Here is a 22,277-nt window from a genome sequence, read left to right as displayed (position 1 = left end):
GGTGTAGCCAGAAGTTAAAAAGTTTTTTTTTTTTTTAAATCAAGTAAAGCATAAAAAGTTCAGTTTTCAAAGAAACTGAGTGTGGAGACACAGTTGCCTGTCTTAAATAAAAACATTAGGCAATTTCTATTCCCGGTGTAACCCGTACTGTATTCTTTAAAAATATTACAGGCATAGTTTGAACTTAGCAACGTGAACCTGTAATTATCCTCATGTTTTGATAAATTTAAAAGTGTATGTCATGGTTTATTCCAGAAAATAAAATTCTCAAATTTGGAAGTGGAAGTTAACATGCTACTTTTGTGTAGCCTACTTTTTACTTATTTTGGTCCAACTTCAATTATATCATTCATATTTGATCAGAGAATGCACCATTCTTTGCCTTTTTGTTCTTGCCAGCTCTTAAAATAATTTTCTGTTTTGTTCCCCCGAAATTCAATGCTTTTGAAGTCATCAGATTGAAGTGGAAAAAAAAAGAAATGGAAAAAAAAAAAAAAACACAACAAAATTAAAAAACACTTAAAGCATGACTTCCTGAAAGCTATTTTAATCCAATCAAGTATTGATTTATTTGAGGGACAGAATTGTCCACAACATATGGTAATACCCCTAGTAAAAGTCTGATTGTTCATTAAAGTGAAGGAGATTTTTCTCTCTTTCTCTTCCTGCAGAAAATAGCAGTTCTGTAGAAAGTTTAAACATGAAAGAATGGCAGGATGGTCTGAGAGCTTTATTACCGAACATCAACATCAACTTTGGGGGGCTGCCAAATTCTTCATCCTCCTCTTCCTCTTCCTCCTCCACCTCCAGTGTCAACCACACAGGAGTACCCGCAGCATCTGGGGGGATCTCCCACAGCTTGAGCTGGGATGGGTCAGGGACCTGGATGGACCCAGCCATCATCACAGGTAACAAATAAGAATCTTTACTCTCAATTCTATTTAAGTCAGTGTACATAAACACAAACTGGCTGTGGCAGATAACGATAATACGGTAACAATGCAATATAGTCAGCCTGAAATATAATGTATATGATCTTTTCTGGATCAAATACAAAAGACATTGCACATGTGTTTTGGTTTTTTTTTAATTTTGTTTGAATAGTTTCTTCTGTTTTTTTAGTAGCTGAATATATCAGGTACACACAGTGTTTACTGTGTCATTCTATTCTTGAATTAACAGAATAATATTAATTAGAATAATAGCATTTCTGCGATTATAGTATTGACAAGTCTGCATTGAGTGGGTAATTGGTTAGGCACTACTTTTTAATAGAAAGTATTCCCTTACGAAATATCAGATTTTTTTTTTTTTAATACTCAGAATATATCAGAGTATGTTTTCAGTATGATATCAAATGTGTGGCACATTCTGTTACACAGTGTTGCAAATAACCCAGTTGTTCTCTTTTCTGAATACCTTTTTCAATCTCTTCTTAAATGTATTCAGTTCTTTTAAAATCACGTGTCTAGGGAGACCACCACATTATGGAATTTAGTTTCTTTATGTTTGGAATCATTCCTGAACTCCCATAGCTTTGTAGTATATGGCATTATCTTCTGAAAATGTTCCATTAGTTAATGGTTATTCATTCATTCAAGAACTTGGGCATTTTTCCAATTGCTCTAGGAACCATGTTTCTTAGTTTTTGGCACCAGTGCCTTTCTGTTTTTTGCAGGTGGAGTGCCTCACCCCATCCATAGCACAGTATAGCAAATTCTGAAATCCCTCATTAAATAATACTTTTGTACTTTGCTTTTAGCTTACCAAGTGTTGCCTTTCTGTACCCCTTAGTAATTTGTGCAATCCTGTAAATGTCTCTTTCATTAATGGTAGGTTATAAGTAGTGTTTATAAACAAAATTTTCTTAACAATGTTTCACTGCACAAATGCCACGTTCACCAGTGACCTTGCTCACTGAATAATTTCCTGGATATTCGCAGTGCAGTCGGCTTAGGCAAACATTTTTTCCTAGCACCCCATAATGCTTTGTGAGGCCAGAGTGACATCACAATGCTATAGCAGCCATATATGGAACATTCACATACAATATGCCTACTGTAAGATCTTTGCCAATCTGCTTCACACATTTTGGATGATGTCTCGTTATACATTCAGTGTTGACCTCATCATGCTGGATTGCGGTTTGTGTACATTCATGATCCGTTAATACCTGTGTACCTCCTATACATCATATGGGCTTTACATATTGTACAGTGCTGTCAATGACCAAGAAGTCGTTTATATTGGAATGATAGATGTGCCTAAAAAGTGGCTACACAGTAATGTTTTCTGATGCTATGAATCCTTTCTTATTTTGAGAATTCTTGCATATGTAGCTCTTAAAATGGCTTTGTGTAAGTCATATTAATAGGAACTACAGGCTGAATAAACAAATAGCACATTTGAAATTATATACTGTCATATTGTTATTAAACATACGGTTTTAAGTCATCAAGATCAAAAATATAAAAAGTATAGTAGGTGAACTCATAGATAGATTAAGAGATGAAACCTTTCATTAGCCTCAGTTGCTTCCCGTAATTGATGATGGGGCATATGCAGTCTACTTCTTGTTAACAGCAGCGCTTCAGTTCACTTGTATTTGTATGTTGCATGAACAGTTTGTTTCTGATCAAACCACATCATTCCAGTTGGTCTGTGCCTAGGCATTTTGCTTTGACAACAACTGAGGTCTGGTTATATTTTTATGTTTGCTTGAAAAGTTGTATGCATGCAAGTGTCTGAGTAAGATAATGGCAAAATCATGATTGTGAAATAATAATAACTTTACTAATACCAAACGTAATCTTTCTGAACCTTGACATTCACCTCAAAAATAAATGCAAGTTTGATTATTGGGCAAAGCTAAGTTGTCACAAGTATGTACTTAGATCAGTGTATACCATGTATAAAGACTCATTTTACTTTAGTGGTTAATCATTAATCTTCCTTCTAGTCTGCTTTTCTAGCTTGTGTTTTGTTTTTGATTTTGTGTTTACTGTATGTTCCCTGTCATTACTTGTCTACTTTTTCTATTTAAGCTTCTTGTTGTTTGCTATTCTCTTATACAATTACATATGTAAATGGTTCCATTTAACCTAAATTATGCTTGCAGCACTGCCATAAAGATGCAGCAGCAGATTTATACAACTAGTTTGAAACAGTTATCTCATTTGTGTTCAGTTACATATATCTGTATGACTGCTTCTCATAGTGCATGTACCAATTTTTGAGTTAGCAGGCCCTACAATTCTAATGGAAAAGAGACATTTCTCTAATATTCAGAATTTTATGGATATTACTTTATTTGCATGCTTGCAGTCTTTCATTGTCTTGGATTAAAATAACTAAAAAAAATACAGTATTGTGTGCTAAGATTCTTTGATCTCAGTTGCACTTGCACTGAGTCACTCAGGGTTTGATAAAGGCACTTTAATTATTTGAATTCATTTTTCAACCCTTCTATCCACTGCCCTAAGACTTAATAGTCTGGTTTCAGGGGGAACGTGGGCTTATATTACTATTATCAGACCAAAGGCTGAGACGAGTCCTGGGCATGAGGACAATGTACAACCTCCTGTCGAACTGTGGGCCTATACTGTGAAGCTGTTAGGCAACAGATTTAACTTCTTCCCCACTGTGTCACCTGTTAATGTATGCATGTATTTTTAATAAAGTACTGTAGTGAACACTTATTTGAGTTTATATTTTCTTGGCAGCAGGAGGGAGGAGAAGAGCATTTTATGGTCTTGTAAATAGTAGGGTATACTGATACTGTTTTTCAATAGCATCTGTAGCAAAGTATTTTGTCAACAATATAAACTGATAATTGTAAGTATGTTTATCAGAAAGAAAAGAATAATGTTAGATTTCCAACAACAATTATGTAAGAGGGAGAGTCATTATTATTTAAGACAGAGCATGAAATATACAGTACAATGGGGTAATGGAAACGTTTTTAATCTGACCCTGAAAAAGAGTTCACTTCTGTTTTAATGTTTTTGCTGATCACGGGTTAGTGCTTGTCTGCTAAGATATGTTAATTACCTGTTTCCAAAATTTATAAGTAACCTCCTTAGTGTTAGACCCGAGCATTGCTTGGGCTATAAAAAGAGTGCTAAATGCGCTGGTCCCGAGTACAACTCTGACAACGGTATAGACTCCTCTCACGTGAGATCTGAGGTTTACTCAGGCTGTAAAAGTGCAGTGCGTTACACGGGCAACAGTATAGGCATGTCTTGCGTAAGAGTCAGGTCCGAACGTTACCCTGGCGACAGTATAGACACATCTTCTCCTAGCCTCATAACAGCACCTCGTAAGAAACACCTCTCGTCAGCATCGAAAACGAGGTGAATCTGTCTTCAGCCAGTGAAATTGAAATGGTCAGTGAAACCGAAAGTGATTCTGGGATTCCAATAGTGACACTTGCGTTACTTGCACATGTGTTGTACATATTCATTATTATTATTATTATTATTCATTATTATTTGTATGATGATTATTCTTTCTACATTTCTGACTTTGTACTTTTAGTGTTTTGCACGTTTTACAGTAAGATGAGATTTAATAAAAGTTTCATTTTTAAGCTAAAAAACGCTTTTTACATGTTTTTTTGAAAAAAATAAAAGTGTAATGCTAAGGCGGTTAATTGTCTGTCTTTAAAACCAAGTCTATGTATGCTGAAAACCTTGAAAATCATGTATTTTACTATCATTGAATTACCAGCACTAGAGAATAATAAGCATTCAGAGATGAGTTCTTCCTTAGTCAACATGTAGTAGGTCCAGTCTGCTTCACATCCCACAGTCAAAAGATGGCCTACAAAATTCCTTTGTGATGAACCAGCCTCTAGCTATGGCACTGCACAACATAGCAGACAATATTGGGATTATGTATGAGTCAGTTGAATCTTTACTTCTTAAACAATGAAGCGTAAGAAAGGTCTGTGTATATTGTGTAACTGAAACATTGACTTCCAGAAATTAAGCATCACTGCATTCAGTGCTTCCAAGAGAATCTAAGGTATTGTAAGGGATATGGACTGGGAAAGTATGTTACCCAGAGCCCAGAAAAGTGTGGAAGAATGGTTATTCTCCTGTACCAAAGACATTCAAGGTCTTAGCCAGTGTTGGCATTGTCAGGTGTACAAGTTTTATGATGTTGAAGGGTGCAGTCCATATTAATTACATATCTCCAAAGACTGCTTTGCAGCAATCATTTTGAGAAAATTACAGAGGAAAGTTGTAAATCATTTCTCCTTCTGCCTTCCTAACCTCCTCCTTATGACTTTTCCTCCATTCCTCAAACAGCACAGGCTGCTAAGGTTGCTTTGTGAATCTGTGCATTTGAAAAACCACACCCACCTTGTTCTGCACACCAGGCCATATATGACTACCACCTCTTCCTGAATTGAAAGAGCTACTGTATAGCTGTCAAAATTTTTATGCTTAGAGCAAATATGTCAAGTCAGCTACACAAGAGTTAAACCACAAGCAAGGCGGATCCTGTTTGATTAGCACAGAAAAACTTTGTGAGATTCGTAATAAAAATGCTGGAGTTTTGTATTCAGGAAGTAAGAACTGATTAATGGTAGTTTAGGAAGTTTCCTGGCTACAAGTCCATTACTTGGATTTCCTGTAAACACTAATTTACTGTTTTTTTGCTTTTTTTTGCATGTCATGGTATCTCATATAGGTGATAAATAATTTGCTGCTGCTTATATCTGTGTATAATCCAGAATTAGCCCTGTAACTGGACTGCATTGTCCATCAGTATGTTCACAACTTCAGACTCCTTATTAGTACACTGTCCACTGTCTTCAACACCTAAATAATATTGCTTTTCTAATTTTTTTTTTAGCAATGAAGTACACTGTTTTTAGCAGTCTTGTTAACTGTGCATTCTTTTCAGCTTGAGCCGTTTGCGTTTGAAAATTGGGCTATGTGATAAGTCACTTGATGATTTATGTGTTTTATTTTGGAATGGCTTATAGAATAGTTCCTTTTATTAGAATTGCAAGCACCGCAAGGAAAAAGAAACCAGTTGATTTGAAATTTTGGTTTGATTTTTATTTGACAAAAACTTTAGATGTGTTGTATTCAAAAGCTGAGTGTGGTGTCTTTTTTTTCTTATCTGGCCTAAAAGTTAGAACAGTTACCACTCGTAGCTTGTTTATTTGTTTTATTATGGTACTTTACAAACACACACAAAAACTGGTATTTTTATTTCTGCATTTTCATTATCACTTTAGCAATAGCATTAGGTTAATATTTCATTTTGCATCTTTTAAAATGAAAAGTGTTGGATTTTTAAAATGCAGGGTACACACCATTCCACATTAAAATTCATTCCTTTAAAACCTATAAACATTTAGCCTATACTGGATATACACTCTTGTATTGAATGGTATTTAAAAATTGCCTCATTATATATTTTTAGATAAAAGTAGTGAACTGAGAAATAACCTTTTATTTTTTTGTTTATTTTTTATTTATTTATTTATTTTATTAATTTTATTATAATCCATACATAGCAGTCAAGTTTTTACAAAAAAAAGAATTATGTTAAGAACAGATCGATCCCCACCCCTGAGAGAGAGAGCAAGACAAACGTTGTAAGATTTAAGGCTTGTAAACATACCTAAGTTAATAAATTCTCTGTGCTTTATAAACTTATTTTAAAATATTACTGATTAGATCCTGCCATGTTTTGAAAAGTCTGTACAGATCCTCTAACTGAGTATTTGATTTTTTCCAATTTCAAATAATATAACACATGGTTTCCCATTTAAAAGATGAGAGTTTGTGTTCTTCCAGTTTATCAGAATAAGTCTGTGTGCCAAGAGTGTAGTGAATGCAATCACAGTTTGTTTGTCTTTCTCCACTTTAAGCCCCTCTGGAAGAACCCCAAACACAGCTGTTAATGGGTTAGGAGGGATTGTGAGTCCAAGGCTGTCTGAGAGGTAATTAAAAATTTTTGTCCAGAATAATGTTAATTTGGTGCAGGCCCAGAACATGTGACCCAGTGAGGCTGGGGCTTGGTTGCAACGCTCGCAGGTTGGATCATGCCCTGGGAAACATTTTGAGAGTTTTAGTCGAGACAGATGTGCTCGATTATATAATTTTGAGTTGTATAATTGTATGCTTTGCGCATATGGAGCTCGAGTGAATTCTCTGCATTGCTACTTTCCACTCCTTTTCTGATATATTAATTGAGAGATCTTTTTCCCAGTGTCCTCTTGGATCTTTGAAAGGAAGGGATTGTAAAATGATTTTATATATTGTAGAGATGGAGTCTAATTCCTTAAAATTGAGCAATATTTTTTCCAGCGTGGATGAGGGTGCAAGATGAGGAAAATCTGGAAGGTTCTGTTTAACAAAGTTCCTGATTTGAAGATAGTGAAAGAAATGTGTAGCTGGAATGTTAAATTTGGAATGTAATTGTTCATAGGATGCAAAGACGTTGTCTATATAAAGATCTCTAAGCAAGTTAATTCCAATTTTTTCCAGATATTAAAAACTGCGTATGTTTGCGAAGGTTGAAAGAGGTGGTTCTCTTGCAGGGGTGCCACAGATAGAAACTTCTCGGTCTTAAAATGCTTTCTACATTGGTTCCAGATTCTACGTGAGTGGAGCACAATTGGGTATTAGCGCATTGCCGATAACGTTTGTTTATTGGAGCACAGAGCAAGGAATACAAAGAAGTACTGCAGGATTTTACTTCTATTGCGGTCCAAGCCTGTGTATGTTCTTCTATTTGTGTCCAGGTTCTTATCGTCTGTATATTTGCTGCCCAGTAATAAAACTGGAAGTTAGGTATAGCCATGCCGCCTTCTGCCTTTTGTCTTTGTAGGGTCGCTCTTTTGATGCGTGGATGTTTTGAATTCCAAATAAATGAGGTTATTGTTGAATCTAATTGCTTAAAGAATGATTTATTAATGTATATTGGGATGTTTTGAAATAAAAAAGGAGCTTAGGAAGAATATTCATCTTAACAGTGTTAATTCTTCCAGCTAGTGTGAGATGAAGTGTTGACCATCTATGCAAGTCTTGTTTAATTTTTTCCATGCAGACGACGAAATTTTGTTGATAAAGAGCTTTATGTTTACTTGTGATGTTTACCCCTAGGTATTTAAACTGTTCTGCAATGATAAAAGGTAGGGTGTCTAATCTAATATTACAGGGAGTGCAGAATTATTAGGCAAGTTGTATTTTTGAGGAATAATTTTATTATTGAACAACCACCATGTTCTCAATGAACCCAAAAAACTCATTAATATCAAAGCTGAATATTTTTGGAAGTAGTTTTTAGTTTGTTTTTAGTTTTAGCTATTTTAGGGGGATATCTGTGTGTGCAGGTGACTATTACTGTGCATAATTATTAGGCAACTTAACAAAAAACAAATATATACCCATTTCAATTATTTATTTTTACCAGTGAAACCAATATAACATCTCCACATTCACAAATATACATTTCTGACATACAAAACAAATCAGTGACCAATATAGCCACCTTTCTTTGCAAGGACACTCAAAAGCCTGCCATCCATGGATTCTGTCAGTGTTTTGATCTGTTCACCATCAACATTGTGCAGCAGCAACCACAGCCTCCCAGACACTGTTCAGAGAGGTGTACTGTTTTCCCTCCTTGTAAATCTCACATTTGATGATGGACCACAGGTTCTCAATGGGGTGCAGATCAGGTGAACAAGGAGGCCATGTCATTAGTTTTTCTTCTTTTATACCCTTTCTTTCCAGCCACGCTGTGGAGTACTTGAACGCGTGTGATGGAGCATTTTTCTGCATGAAACTCATGTTTTTCTTGAAGGATGCAGACTTCTTCCTGTACCACTGCTTGAAGAAGGTGTCTTCCAGAAACTGGCAGTAGGGCTGGGAGTTGAGCTTGACTCCATCCTCAACCCGAAAAGGCCCCACAAGCTCATCTTTGATGATACCAGCCCAAACCAGTACTCCACCTCCACCTTGCTGGCGTCTGAGTCGGACTGGAGCTCTCTGCCCTTTACCAATCCAGCCACGGGCCCATCCATCTGGCCCATCAAGACTCACTCTCATTTCATCAGTCCATAAAACCTTAGAAAAATCAGTCTTGAGATATTTCTTGGCCCAGTCTTGACGTTTCAGCTTGTGTGTCTTGTTCAGTGGTGGTCGTCTTTCAGCCTTTCTTACCTTGGCCGTGTCTCTGAGTATTGCACACCTTGTGCTTTTGGGCACTCCAGTGATGTTGCAGCTCTGAAATATGGCCAAACTGGTGGCAAGTGGCATCTTGGCAGCTGCACGCTTGACTTTTCTCAGTTCATGGGCAGTTATTTTGCGCCTTGGTTTTTCCACACGCTTCTTGCGACCCTGTTGACTATTTTGAATGAAATGCTTGATTGTTCGATGATCACGCTTCAGAAGCTTTGCAATTTTAAGAGTGCTGCATCCCTCTGCAAGATATCTTACTATTTTTGACTTTTCTGAGCCTGTCAAGTCCTTCTTTTGACCCATTTTGCCAAAGGAAAAGAAGTTGCCTAATAATTATGCACACCTGATATAGGGTGTTGATGTCATTAGACCACACCCCTTCTCATTACAGAGATGCACATCACCTAATATGCTTAATTGGTAGTAGGCTTTCGAGCCTATACAGCTTGGAGTAAGACAACATGCATAAAGAGGATGATGTGGACAAAATACTAATTTGCCTAATAATTCTGCACTCCCTGTATATGCTTGAGAATTCACTGGAAAGAGTATACTTTTATTCAGATTAATTCTGAGACCAGAGAGCTTTTGAAATTCTGTGAGTGCTGATAAGACTGCAGGCACAGAATTTTCTGGGTCCGAAATATACAGTATTTGTATACTGTATACAGTATATACAGTCTGCATATAATGAGATTTTCTGTTCCAGTCCTCCTCTGCTAATCCCCTTTATCTGATCAGTATTTCGACAATGTATTGCCAGTGGTTCAATGGCAATCGCAAACAGCAGTGGTGACAAGGGGCATCCTTGTCTTGTGCCACGTTCTAGTTTAAAGTAGTCTGAGCAAATGTTATTAATGCGAACTGAAGCTTCTGGGTTAGTATACAGTAATTTAATCCATGCACAAATGTTCGGACCAAACCCAAACTTCTCCAATATAGTAAAAAGGTATTTCCATTGAATCATGTTGAATGCTTTTTCTGCATCCAATGATAATAATATTTCTGGGGTGTTTGATTTAGTTGGTGAGTATATTACATTAAACAGGCGTCGAAGATTTGAAGATAAGTGTCGGCCCCTAATAAATCCAGTTTGGTCTTGTGATATTACAGAGGGTAGCACTTTCTCCATCCTTCTAGCTATGATTTTAGAGAGTATTTTAACATCGTTATTCAGAAGTGAAATTGGTCTGTATGATGCACATTGTAATAAGTCCTTATTTTGTTTTGGAATGACAGTGATTAGTGCTTAGCAAAAGGTTTGTGGAAGAGATTGGTTATCTCTGGCTTCTGTAAATGTTGCTAATAGGAGGGGAGCTAGCTGAGCGGAGAATTTCTTGTAAAACTCTGCAGGGTACCCGTCAGGGCCTGCTGCTTTTCCACCTTGGAGTGACTTTATAGCATCTAGTAGTTCAGATAATGCCAGAGGTTTATCAAGTTCCTCCACACTAATAGCGTAAATTTGTGGAAATAACATTTTAAATATGATCCAGTGGAAGATAGTATAAAAATGTGCCGAAGCAATGTGACTTGAGTGTAACTACCATTTTACTTTATTATTTATTTATTTTTGAAACATCACATGCTGTCATACAGCCCAATGTTCATTCCAGATTTAAAACATTTTGGATAGTGATATATGAAGTAACAGAAAGCTAGATGGACAGATTTGAGCATCTTCATATGAAATATCCCAACTGTAAAAACATTTGAATACAATCTATTCTGCTTGCAAGAGGCATAGTAGAATGATTCTGGAATCCCCTAAATAAATGTTCTTTAAGGCAATGATTAAGTATCGAGGCAAAAATTAAACTGATATCCTACTGCCCTGTGTAACGTATTCTGTTTTACAATTGGTGCCCTAGTCACTCCCATACTGCATCAGGATGCAAGCTTGTAACTTGCTGTTGTGGCCCATAGAGGTGGGCGCTCCAGCTCCCCAAACCAAACTTGACAGAAACAGGCATAAGTCCAACATAGCACACAGCTGTTATTGTTTCTTGTTTCCTCAGCACAAACACAATTGCAAGGCATAGTACAATACAAAAAGCACACATCAATGCCTTTTTCTCACTTTCTCTGCCTCCTCCTTCTCCAGCAAGCTTTGTCTTCTCCCACCCGACTCTGGTTCCTGGAATGAAGGCAGTGGGTTTCTTTTATGCAATCCAAGAGAGTACTTCAGTTGTCCTTTAGGATTGATACAGAAGCACTTCTGGGTAAGGTGGAAGCCCGATGGAATAAAGCTCAGGCGACACTGTGGCACCCCTGGAACCCAACCAGGCTGCGCCACCAAACTTCAATTCTCAGTATGCCCTGTGGGAATCCAAGGTGCCGTAGCAACCCAAGGGGGCTGCCACCTAGTTACCCGGAGAAGAAATTGCCCTGGGAACACTCTCTCCCCTGGTCCTTCCATTTCAGAGGCATCCTGGCCAGGCAAGGGTGCCATCTGTCTGCCACACTGTCTGTGCGGTCAACAACGAAAATTGTCTTTGCGGTGGCAAGTCTTGCCACATCTCTGCACTCTTTTATTCCTTTTTATACTTTTATGTACCCTTTCCTTACTGAATGCCACCAGCTACCTCTTGATTCTGTCACACCTTTTATTTTACACCCATTTCATCATCTATCTATCTAGCTAGCATGCACTTTGGAGAGGAATATTCATTCTGTCATTGTTTTGCATTACGATTAGAGAGCCATATAATGAATGTATTATCAAATACAGATATTTATAGAGCAATAGTGGCCTGACGCAATTACCTAAAATTAGTAAAATATACCCATAATAAGTAACAGCATTAATTCAAAGCCCTTATTTTGAGCACAGATAAATATAGCTAGAGGTCTCATTATTTAGTCATTTTTACTGCAAAATACAGAAAAGCTTAATGTTAAAGATTGAAAGTTTGAAAATACACATTATAAGCAGTTACAAGTGCTAATGGTTTCAATATAGGTAGGGATGTTATATATTTGATGTAGTATTCAAAATTATAAAATAGCGAGAGAACAGTATATTAAAGTAAATAAAATGTACATGAATCAAGTTCAGTGATCAAAATTCAATGAATTCAACATACATGGACATAGATGGAGAAAAATAAAAATATAGAAAAATAAAAAGAACAAATAGTGGAAAAATGATGGAAACCACAAAAAGAAACAGTGAAAGTAATCCTATATACAGCCATATGTAGGTGGTGGCAACAACGAGGTGTTTGAATGTAATGATATAATAATTAAACAAATAGATGAACAGTGATTTTTAACATACATTCTGTGTACAACAAAGTTTATTTGAAAACATAAAACCACTAAAAAGGCAAAAAAAAGAAATATTCCTTAACTAATATAAATAACAAAATGACCAAGAAATGCATTAAAAATGTCCCTTGCCTTTATAGCAAACGTTGGACTTTTCCATAAACAGGATGCCCCCAATCACTACCCCGGATCACTAGTTGGCAGCCCCCCTGGGTTGCTACAGCACCTTGGATTCCCACAGGGCATAATTCCACTTTATTATAAGATGACTTTATTTTTTGACATTTTTCTTTGTTAATGAGTGCTAATGGGCCATGTATTTGGCTGTTTAAAATGGATAGAATTAAAAGGAGAGAATTTGATTTACAACGGAAAACCAAGGTTTATCAGACTAGGCAACCTTCTTCCATTGGTCCAGTGTTCACTGTGTTCACTCACAATCCCGTATGCATCAGCATTTGATATACTTTGTTGTTGTGACACATTACACCTGTAATCATCATTAAAATTGTCTGTTATATATGCCACAGTAGCCCCACTGTGGGTTTGAATGAGACAGGATAGCTTCATTGACCTATCGTATTAGTCTTGGCCACCCAACACCCTTTTGGATGTTCGTCAGATACCACGTCTGATCATTAAGAATCCAGAAGCTTTGCCATTTTGGAGATGCTCTGATCCAGTTGTTTGACCTTAATGGTAATGGCCCTTATCAAAGTTCCTTGGGTCTTCACACCCACCCATGTCTTCTACATTTAATACATTAGCAATGAGTTTCATTGTTAGCTTACCATCTGATATATTCCTAACCTTGACACCATTGTTATAAGACAGTTAATGTCATTCACTTCACTTGGGAATGATCATGTTTTTGCTCATCAATATATTCCCGAAGATCGTGGTATTTATAAATTCTGTACGATTGGGTGTCTCTGTAAATTGCAAAAGCTAACATTTTGTCTTGTTGCTAAACTTGAGGCTCTGCTTAACAAAGGGATTACACTGAAACTTCAATAATTTCTAATAATGCCCAGTTGGTGTAGAAAGTTTTAACCTTTAGATTATATATATATATATATATATATATATATATATATATATATATATATATATATATATATATATATATATATATATACACATAGTTTACTGTGTCTGTTAACATTGTCATTTTTGAAAAATTGTTAGCAAAAAATATTCTGCACATGAAGTTCACACAATAACAATATGAGTTCCTCTTTATAGAGGCACACCTATGGTGGCCATATGCTGTCATTTGGTACTCATTTATTAAAAATGTATGATACTAACTGTTTGACTTTACTTAAAGTCTGACTCGTAAAGTCTGACTCGGAATAATTTTGTAAACATTTTAATTGTGCCATAGTTGTTTGCTTGACCCAAAGGTTAAGATCTGCAAGACTTGTTTGATTCAGTGTGAGAATACATTGCTTCTTGCCTTTAGCCTGTAAAAAATATAAATCTAATAGGACATTTAATTGATCTTGTATAAGACCCAAATCCCAGGAGGAACGAAGCTTACATGTTTCAGAACAGGCCTTTGCAGTACATATTTACCATCCTCAACAAACAGATTTCACAAGTTTAACAAAATATGAGATTCTAATCCAACAATGATTAAACTAATGTAGCCACTCGCAGTTAGCCATTTAGAACTGGCTACTCCATGTAACTGCCTGCCTTTGCACTTTGAGAGGAAAGCCATGCTAATACAAGGAGAACATACAAAGTGGGTATCTACCTGGCAGTTTAAATGAATGTTTTCACACTGTAAGGGGTAGCAGTACTTCACAAGAAATTTCTTCTTGTGAGTATGGAAAAAAGGACAGTTAAAAGCACTTTCAAATGTAAAAAAATAAAAATTGTTTTAAACGGAGCAAATAAAATTAATCACAGTAAATATCCCATAAGGAATAATAATGGAAAACAGGGCCAACACACAGAGGCGATTAGAATTGCATAATGTTATCAGTAGTGATAAAAAATTTTATTTTTTTAATATGGTATTAGAGATCCATTCATTAAAACTATGGTCAAATCATACAATCAGACGAGACAAAAAAGTTTTACTTTGTCATTAACTCACAGTAGATGTTTTCTTGTCTCCTTTTAAACTGCATGTAGATTAGATGCTTTTAGTAAGTTCTTTACAATTTGGCTTTGTAACACAACCACTTATAGATAGGCAATACTTAATTTGTCCCCAAGGGGGAATTAAAACTTTAAAGACACTCAAAAATAATATAACAAACAACAACCTCCCAAATACACATAATATTTAGGAGGCAAAACAGTGAAAGTCGTTTCGACAGTTAAGTTATTTATTGATCAAAAGTCCTGCAAATATGAAAGTTTACATTTTATTGTGTATTGTTCATTTGGGTGATCTGCAGGAGCAGAAATCAGGAACCTTTGACTCATTTAAATTTTGTAAGTTGTACTGTCCCAGAAAAAAATGAATTTTGATTTTCTAGATGTTACATTGCTGATATCTTTAAATAAGTTGAACATTTACTTTGTTTCTTTAGTTTGAGTTTTACATTTTATACTAGCTATGCATAGGTAAAATTCAATGCATGTATCTTAAGTATATTTTAATGTGTTATCTCTGTCAGTAGTTCAGTATCAGAGAAATTAAAAAACATATTACAATTTAAAAATGTTCAGACACTCATTTTTTTTTTTTTTTTGCAAATTTAATAAAAATAAAAACAGCTGAAATATCACATTAACACAAGTATTCCAAGTATGCAATGAAATCTGTATCATTTGCATCCTATTCTATGGGTCATTATTAAGATGTTTCAGTACCTTGTTTGGAGACAACCTGTGGTTAGGAACGGCACACACTTGTCTATATCTGGTCACTCAGTGAACCTAAGCAGTAAAGCAAAGACAACACAAAACTGGCTTGGGGACAACTCGGGAAATGTCCTTGAGATGCCCAGCCAGAGTCCACACTTGAACCTAATTAAATTTCTCTGGAGAACCAGGTCTGAATACTTGTGTCAATATTATATTTCAATTTTTAATTCTTTAAATTTGCAAAAATTCCTAAAATCCAGTTTTCTTCTTGTCATTCTGGTGTATTAAATGCTGCTTTATGATTGGGGGGGAATGAATTTAAGTGATTTTTAGCACAAGGCTGAAACACGGCAAAATGTGGAAAGGGTGAATAATTTTTGAATCTAGTTTTATATATAGATGATGATATAAACCCATTACTAACAACTTAGTTTAAAACACTTTCAAAATATCTGTATGCATGTGCTAAAGGTTCTTATGATCTTAAAAGAAATCTAAATTTTGTATGTTAGCAATATTATGAGAAAATAAATTAAAAAAACGAAATTTAATTATATGTGACATCTCCGCTATTATAAAAGTTCCAACCAGAATTATTACAAAACACAGATATTATAATTCCTGTCATTAGTGATCCTGTTGTATACAGTACTTGAGATATTTGTCCTATTTTGTGTCATACAGGTCCAGTTAACATAGTTGTATGCCTACTGTAAAATTCTCTTTAACTGAAACGTTTGTGATTTGTACAATCTGTAATTAAAAGAATCAAGTATGAATGTTCTTGACATAGTGATTGTATCAGTTTTGAGACTTAACAGAGTTGATTCATGATGTAGTAATAAATTTGCAAATACAGTACACCCCCGAAATTCACGGGGGTTACATTCCTAGAGCACCCGCGAATTGCTAAAAATATGCCCCCAAAACACTTTAATTTCATTTCAAACTCAGCTTACCTAAAAAAAAAAATAAAGAATGTAAAGGTAAACCTGTATACTGTACAGTACTGTACTGCTATGTCTCCCGCAGTGCTAGAATGCAAAATACCGATGTTACTGCTGTATGTACTGTATTTCATGCAAGCGCATTTTCATTGCCAGAAGCCTTAGAAGGTGCAGGGCGTTTTGGCGGCATCTTGGGGCTTTAACCCTTAAACTGCCACATACTTGGGGGTTAATGCCTCCCTGGACGCCAAATAATTTTTTGCTGCACTTTTTAAGTAAACGTCACAATTCACAAAGAAAAAGTGAAATTTTAATGGAACACATTTTTTTCATGCAAAGAGCATCACAATTACTGCAACACAGATCATTTTACACACTGCCAATGAACTGTAAAAACTATTTAAAAAATCTACTGGAACAATAAGTTCAATGTGCAACTGACGCAATTGATGAAATTCAGTAAATCACAGAGCCAACTGCGATTGAACTGGCTGCACGCAAGCACACAGAGGTAAGAGCTGATGCTTGCAGGCTAGTCTAGTCCAGAGATCCGCACGTTGAATGGGAATGTAAAGATAGTCCTACCGGTAGTTCCCGAAATGGTGAAGACGGGTGAATGGGTTCAGGAGCGCTCCTTTCATCACAGGATGGCCATGAATCCACTTACAGTCCTCATGTACACAGGCAGACAGTAGACAATTCAGACCCCAACCACGAAACAATCCAGGACAAAGCGATTAAGTACAGGTAACCCAACAGAAGGCAGACAAACAGGAACTTGAAGCACAAATTACAAAAACTTTTTTTTTTTTGTTTTGGTCGCCGGCCCCCTTTTTAAAAGCTGCGCTGACATCCTTTGACCCCAACAGTCCCGGCACCCTCAGCAGAAGACCAATCAGAGCCACTGCTGGGAGTTGCAGTTTCAAATTCTATTGGCTACTTTCACCATCCCAAGCCGCGTTTTCCTCTACAGTTACTTCTTGTTCTTTCTAAAGTACAGTATTGCCACGAAAAAAGCAATAAAAAATTGTGGAGGATATTTGTGATTTCTGCTAACAGTTATTAGTTAGGTTCTAAGGAAAAATCCACGAACGACTGAGGCCATGAACTCTGAACCCCGACTTTGCGGGGGTCTACTGTACTTGACCAGAATTCTTAGGGCCTTCATTATTTTGTTGGCCTTTTTCTTTCTTCAAATTTATTGTACCAGGGACTGGTGGTTGGGCACTCAATTGAAATATGCTAATAATACAGAAGACATCTTAAAGACTGAGTTGTTAAATTGGATAAGGCAGTTGAGTATTCCCTCAATCCTTAAAACACACAATTTGTGGAATATGCAAGACACTTGGCATTGGTACATTATTTTTATATTGACAACTACGGGGCTCCTCCCCCTGCTTGCTTCGTTCGCCAACCCCCAGGTTTGGGAATTGTTACATATGCATTATGTTCACTTTTACTTTAAAACTTCAGTAAAAACAATATTTGGAACTTTTCTGATATACTTTTTTATGGTCTTCCACTGTTAAATTTTCATCTGTTTATGTGATCTCTTTCTTTACCTCTGATTCGTTAATTTCTTGTGGAAGTCCAAATTGCTGCATCATTAAATGTTCTGCTTCTAACCTTCTTTGATGATCGAAAGAGCTGTTTGTTCGTTCGACTTTTCGGATAATGGTCCTTTGAACGCTTCCCATAATTGTAAAGCATCAACTTCACCCGTCATAATTAAGTACACGAAGAAGGGTCTTAATTTGTCAGGCAGCGTGTGTTTAATGACTTTGTACCATAATTCAGGATATGTGTCTCTGTTTGGAATTTCAGCACAGACAAACCGATCCACATCATCGGCAGTTAATAATTAATTAATTTTGTAAAGTAACCATTAAATGCATGTGAGGCAAACCCCGTTTTTAAAATCTGATCGTGCAAATCTATGCTCTGCTTTGACTGAACACCGTTTTGACTTCATTCAATAAAAATAAGACTTTCTGATAAAACAAATCTACTTACGAAAGTGGGACTATCCAGAGCCGATGTAGCCAATGGCATTGTTCTCAAGAATAAGCAGATTTCTGGCCATTGTGGATTGCACGTCATAGTAATAAATAAATCTGGCCGACCGACGGTTCGGGATATTGCCATTGCATCATGATTTAACTGTTGCAGTGCTCTTGGACTACCTTAATATGATGATGGTAATATTACTACTTTTTTACTTATCAGAATTTGCACATAGATTACAAGTATGGCGTGCCAACAACTGAGAGGTTAGATGACCGTGATCTTGTTTGAAAATGTTTGTAAGTAGGGTGTGACTTGCCAAGGTCACTGTCTCACGGGACTTGCTTCCAAAGGATGTCAGTATGACATGACTTGACTGTGTCGCGGGATGTGACAGTGTCTCTCTGTCTCACTTCTAATCTGTTTCTCTTCAAAAGATCACGTCTGTTTTGTTTTTTTTATAATAGATATAAATCCATCTTTTGAACAATTTAAAACCTCTGATGAGCCTTTTCCTTTTTCAACATATCCATTAAGTCACTATCTCTTTTGGAGTCTATTAGATAATATAAAAGAATATCGACAATGGGACATTTCAGTTAGAAAAATGAATAGAAATCAATTATTATAGAAATGCACTTCTCATTAATTTGTGCAAAACATTATCATAACTCAGAAATTTCAATATAGACTCGGACAGAACTCTTAATTGTGAGCCCTGTTTTTTATTTAGCTGCTATTTTAGGACATATATTTTGTGAAAGTCCTATACTTATTACAGTAACATTTTCTCTTGTCTTTTAAGTAGCATGAAATGCAAAGTAATGTATTAACAGCACTATTCAGAGTAATAACTAAAGAATTTTTGCACATTGCTTTATCTTGTATAGCTAGAAGAGTTATAACCCACCTATCAGAATTATTGTAAAGAATGAAAAGAATAAAAATTGAAAAAATTATAAAGAATAATTCAGAATTTCATTAGCAAATGTCAGATATTATTAATCCTGCTCTTAAATATGACCTGTTCAGTCATGGTATGCCTGAAAATGTATTTGAGAGGATACTTTACATGATATCTTGGAATGGATGGGTTTAAAATATTATTTGTATACTGGATTTACAATACTTAACTAGCAGCTATAGTAACCTATTGATACAAAGCTGTATGGAATTTGTTTAAGTAACCATATGCTGTATTATTTAAACATAATGGTGCGATTATAAACCTGCAATGAAGATATTGTTTTAACTGAAGGGAAATTTCAGTCCATTTTCAGTTTTTACAAATATCTTGTTGTTTGGTCAGAATGTGCCCAATAATATAAACAAAAAATTGTTATTAAAAAAATGTTTTGTATTCTGAGTCTTTATGCTGCGGTTTTACTGTTTGTGCTTTTGCTGTAAACATTTGGATAATTTGCTTTTACATTGTTGCTGGATATCAATTAAGCATTGCTTTTCTGAAATAACTTCTGTTTGATTGTTTTTAAATAAAATATCTTATTTGAAAAATGACAATGATGGTGCGCTTTTAAAATATTTTTGTTGTAATTGTTATTTTTTTCTTCCATATTTCTTATTAGGTATTCCTGCATCATCAGGAAACAGTGTGGACTCTCTACAAGATGACAATCCCCCTCACTGGCTCAAATCCTTACAGGCCCTAACAGAGATGGACGGTCCCAGCACAACAGTGTCTTCACAGCTTCCTCACAATACTCCTTTCAGCACACAGATCCCCCTTCACAGAGCAGGATGGGCACCTTACCCACCTCCCTCCAATTCAGCCAGTTTTCATTCGCCACCACCTGGCTTTCAAACAGCCTTCAGACCCCCCAGTCAGAACCCCACAGACCTAATACAAAGTGCCGCTATGGACCGCCACTAGGAATCTGCAAATTAAAGAAAAATCAACAAAATACACAACTATTAACAAATAACAGTATATTTTCTTTCTATATTTCTTCATTCCTTTCTGTTCAGTTTCGTGCCCCCCTTTCCTGATCATGCCCAAATCTGCAGCTGCAGTGTTGTCGGTTTTTTTTTTTGTTTTTTTTTCCCTGTTTTAATATATACAACTCAGTTTTCTTGCTCATTTAGAGTGAGTGGCTTCTTCAAGATAAACTTAAGTTGTTACTAAAATAAAGTCTGTCCTATTACAGATTAGAAAACAAGGGGGTAAATTAAAATGGAATGCATGTTAGTTATAAAAAGATGGTTAAATTATCCATATATTAAAATGTATTTAATTGCAATGGATACCTGTTTAATTAAAATGAATGCAAGGAAAGTTCTACATATGTTACGATTACTGAACCAAGGCTTGTGATCACCTAGGTGGTGGGTGGCAGCTGATATTTGAAACATTTTTATCTTTTAAATGTGTTGGTGATGTTTAGCCTTAATATTTATGGTATGGGGATGTCTAGAAAAACACTATGTGTTAATCGGTATTTCAACAAAGCAAATATAAAACAAATAATTTATCACCCACCAATTAAACATAATGATACATATGTTCCTTCTGGGTACTGTTGGTGAAGTTCAGGGTGGGGTCCAGGGGGCGGAGGTAGATTACTTCAAACTGTTAGAAGTAATTTACCTGGTATTTTTGTGAAAGAGCGACGTTTTTAGTGATAGTCTGCATCTTTTACAGTGGACAAGAACATGGTCTATTATGTTAAAGTAATAAACTGCACTGGATGCAGCCTATATATTATTGGAGGTGGGGGGCTCCCTCTTTAAATATATAGACTCTTTTTGGCTCATCACAAAACCAGAATCAAAAACACATCATTCATCAGTTTAGATGTTGACAAGCAATGTAAACAATGTTTACGGTTTAAGGTGACAGGATTTTTAAATAACTTGCAGATCCCAAAGTAAATGGAAAGCATTGAGAGAAAGCAGCTGTGTGTTGGGGTTTCCTAACATAATTGTTTACCAAAAAAAGTAAATGGTTAAGGGAAAAAAGTTCTTATACTATTATGGAAAAAGTTTTAGAATTATTATCTTGAAAGAACTTACAATGTTTCTTTATCCCACTACATATACAGTATATAGCACCCCAGGATCAGAATGAGGTCATGTCTGTTTTAGTATGTTTGTCTTGCAGATGGCTCAAGAATAATAACAAGGGCATGAAGTAGAAGAATAATTTTATAGAACTACAGAATTGGATTTTTTTATTGCTCTAGGAAAAAAGTTTTTAAATTAAACCTTTCCAATTAAATAACTGATTAATTAGGAGAAATAATTACCTTCATCAGTTTCATTATTTCTTTTTTGCTTGTGCAAACTTATATTTTTCCTTCCACCTTCTGTCTGATTTTTCTATTGCAGTGTATTTTAAATTCACTGTAACTTTTTTTTTTCTTGTTGGATAGTAGTTCATTTGGGGGGCACATGATCAACCACCAGTAGTCCTTTTTCCAGTTAACAAACTCCTAAATTCATTTTTTCCTTAACTGCATAGGTTCCTGCAAACTGTTAAGTATTCATTAAATAAAAACAGAAGCAGATAACTATGGGTATAACCTGATTCTAAAAAAGTTAAAAACTAAAGGAATTGTACCTCTCTTTACAGATCTGGAACTAAAATCATAAATAAAAGAGAAAACTTGATTGTGCCTTTTCATTTTTCCCCTTCTAATGTTTGTTATTATTGCATGTATTCACATTCTGCATTTTTAATTTTCTGTTATGTTTATAATTAGTGATTTTTTTTTTTATGTCATGGGTGGACTTTACAGGTTATTTTTGATTATATTGGGGGACCAAGTGGTAAAATTCATAGTTTTTCTTTGTGCAACTTAGGTTTATCTTCGTTATTGCTGTATACTTTTATATTGCCTAACCCCAATCACAAATTGTTTTTAATTCTGCAAATGACACAGTAGTTCATGGCCAGTGGTCATTTTTAATTAAGACATTTTTCTAATTATTTTCAAAAATAATACATATACAGGGTGGGCCATTTATATGGATACACCTTAATAAAATGGGAATGGTTGGTGAT

At 35.6% G+C, this 22,277-nt stretch overlaps 1 protein-coding gene across 6 annotated transcripts in view; it reads left to right on the top strand.

The window, feature by feature from the left end:
* The window catches only part of cnot4b (CCR4-NOT transcription complex, subunit 4b), a 196,107-nt gene extending 174,224 nt beyond the window's left edge, over positions 1-21,883 (top strand). For 4 of the 6 annotated variants that reach the window (XM_039769475.1, XM_039769473.1, XM_039769474.1 and 1 more), the window contains 2 exons: positions 672-908; positions 19,843-21,883. In XM_039769475.1, coding sequence (XP_039625409.1) covers positions 672-908; positions 19,843-20,147 — 542 coding nt within the window. In that variant the 3' untranslated portion in view covers positions 20,148-21,883. The remainder of the gene's footprint in view (positions 1-671; positions 909-19,842) is intronic. The other 2 variants (XM_039769478.1, XM_039769477.1) reach the window with 1 other exon arrangement.
* The last annotated feature ends 394 nt before the right edge of the window (positions 21,884-22,277 follow it).

Source organism: Polypterus senegalus, chromosome 11, assembly GCF_016835505.1.
Source record: "Polypterus senegalus isolate Bchr_013 chromosome 11, ASM1683550v1, whole genome shotgun sequence".
In the NCBI taxonomy this organism is placed as follows: Eukaryota; Metazoa; Chordata; class Cladistia; order Polypteriformes; family Polypteridae; genus Polypterus; species Polypterus senegalus.
Note: the sequence above shows the minus strand (reverse complement) of the source record. Positions and strands in the feature narration are given on the sequence as shown.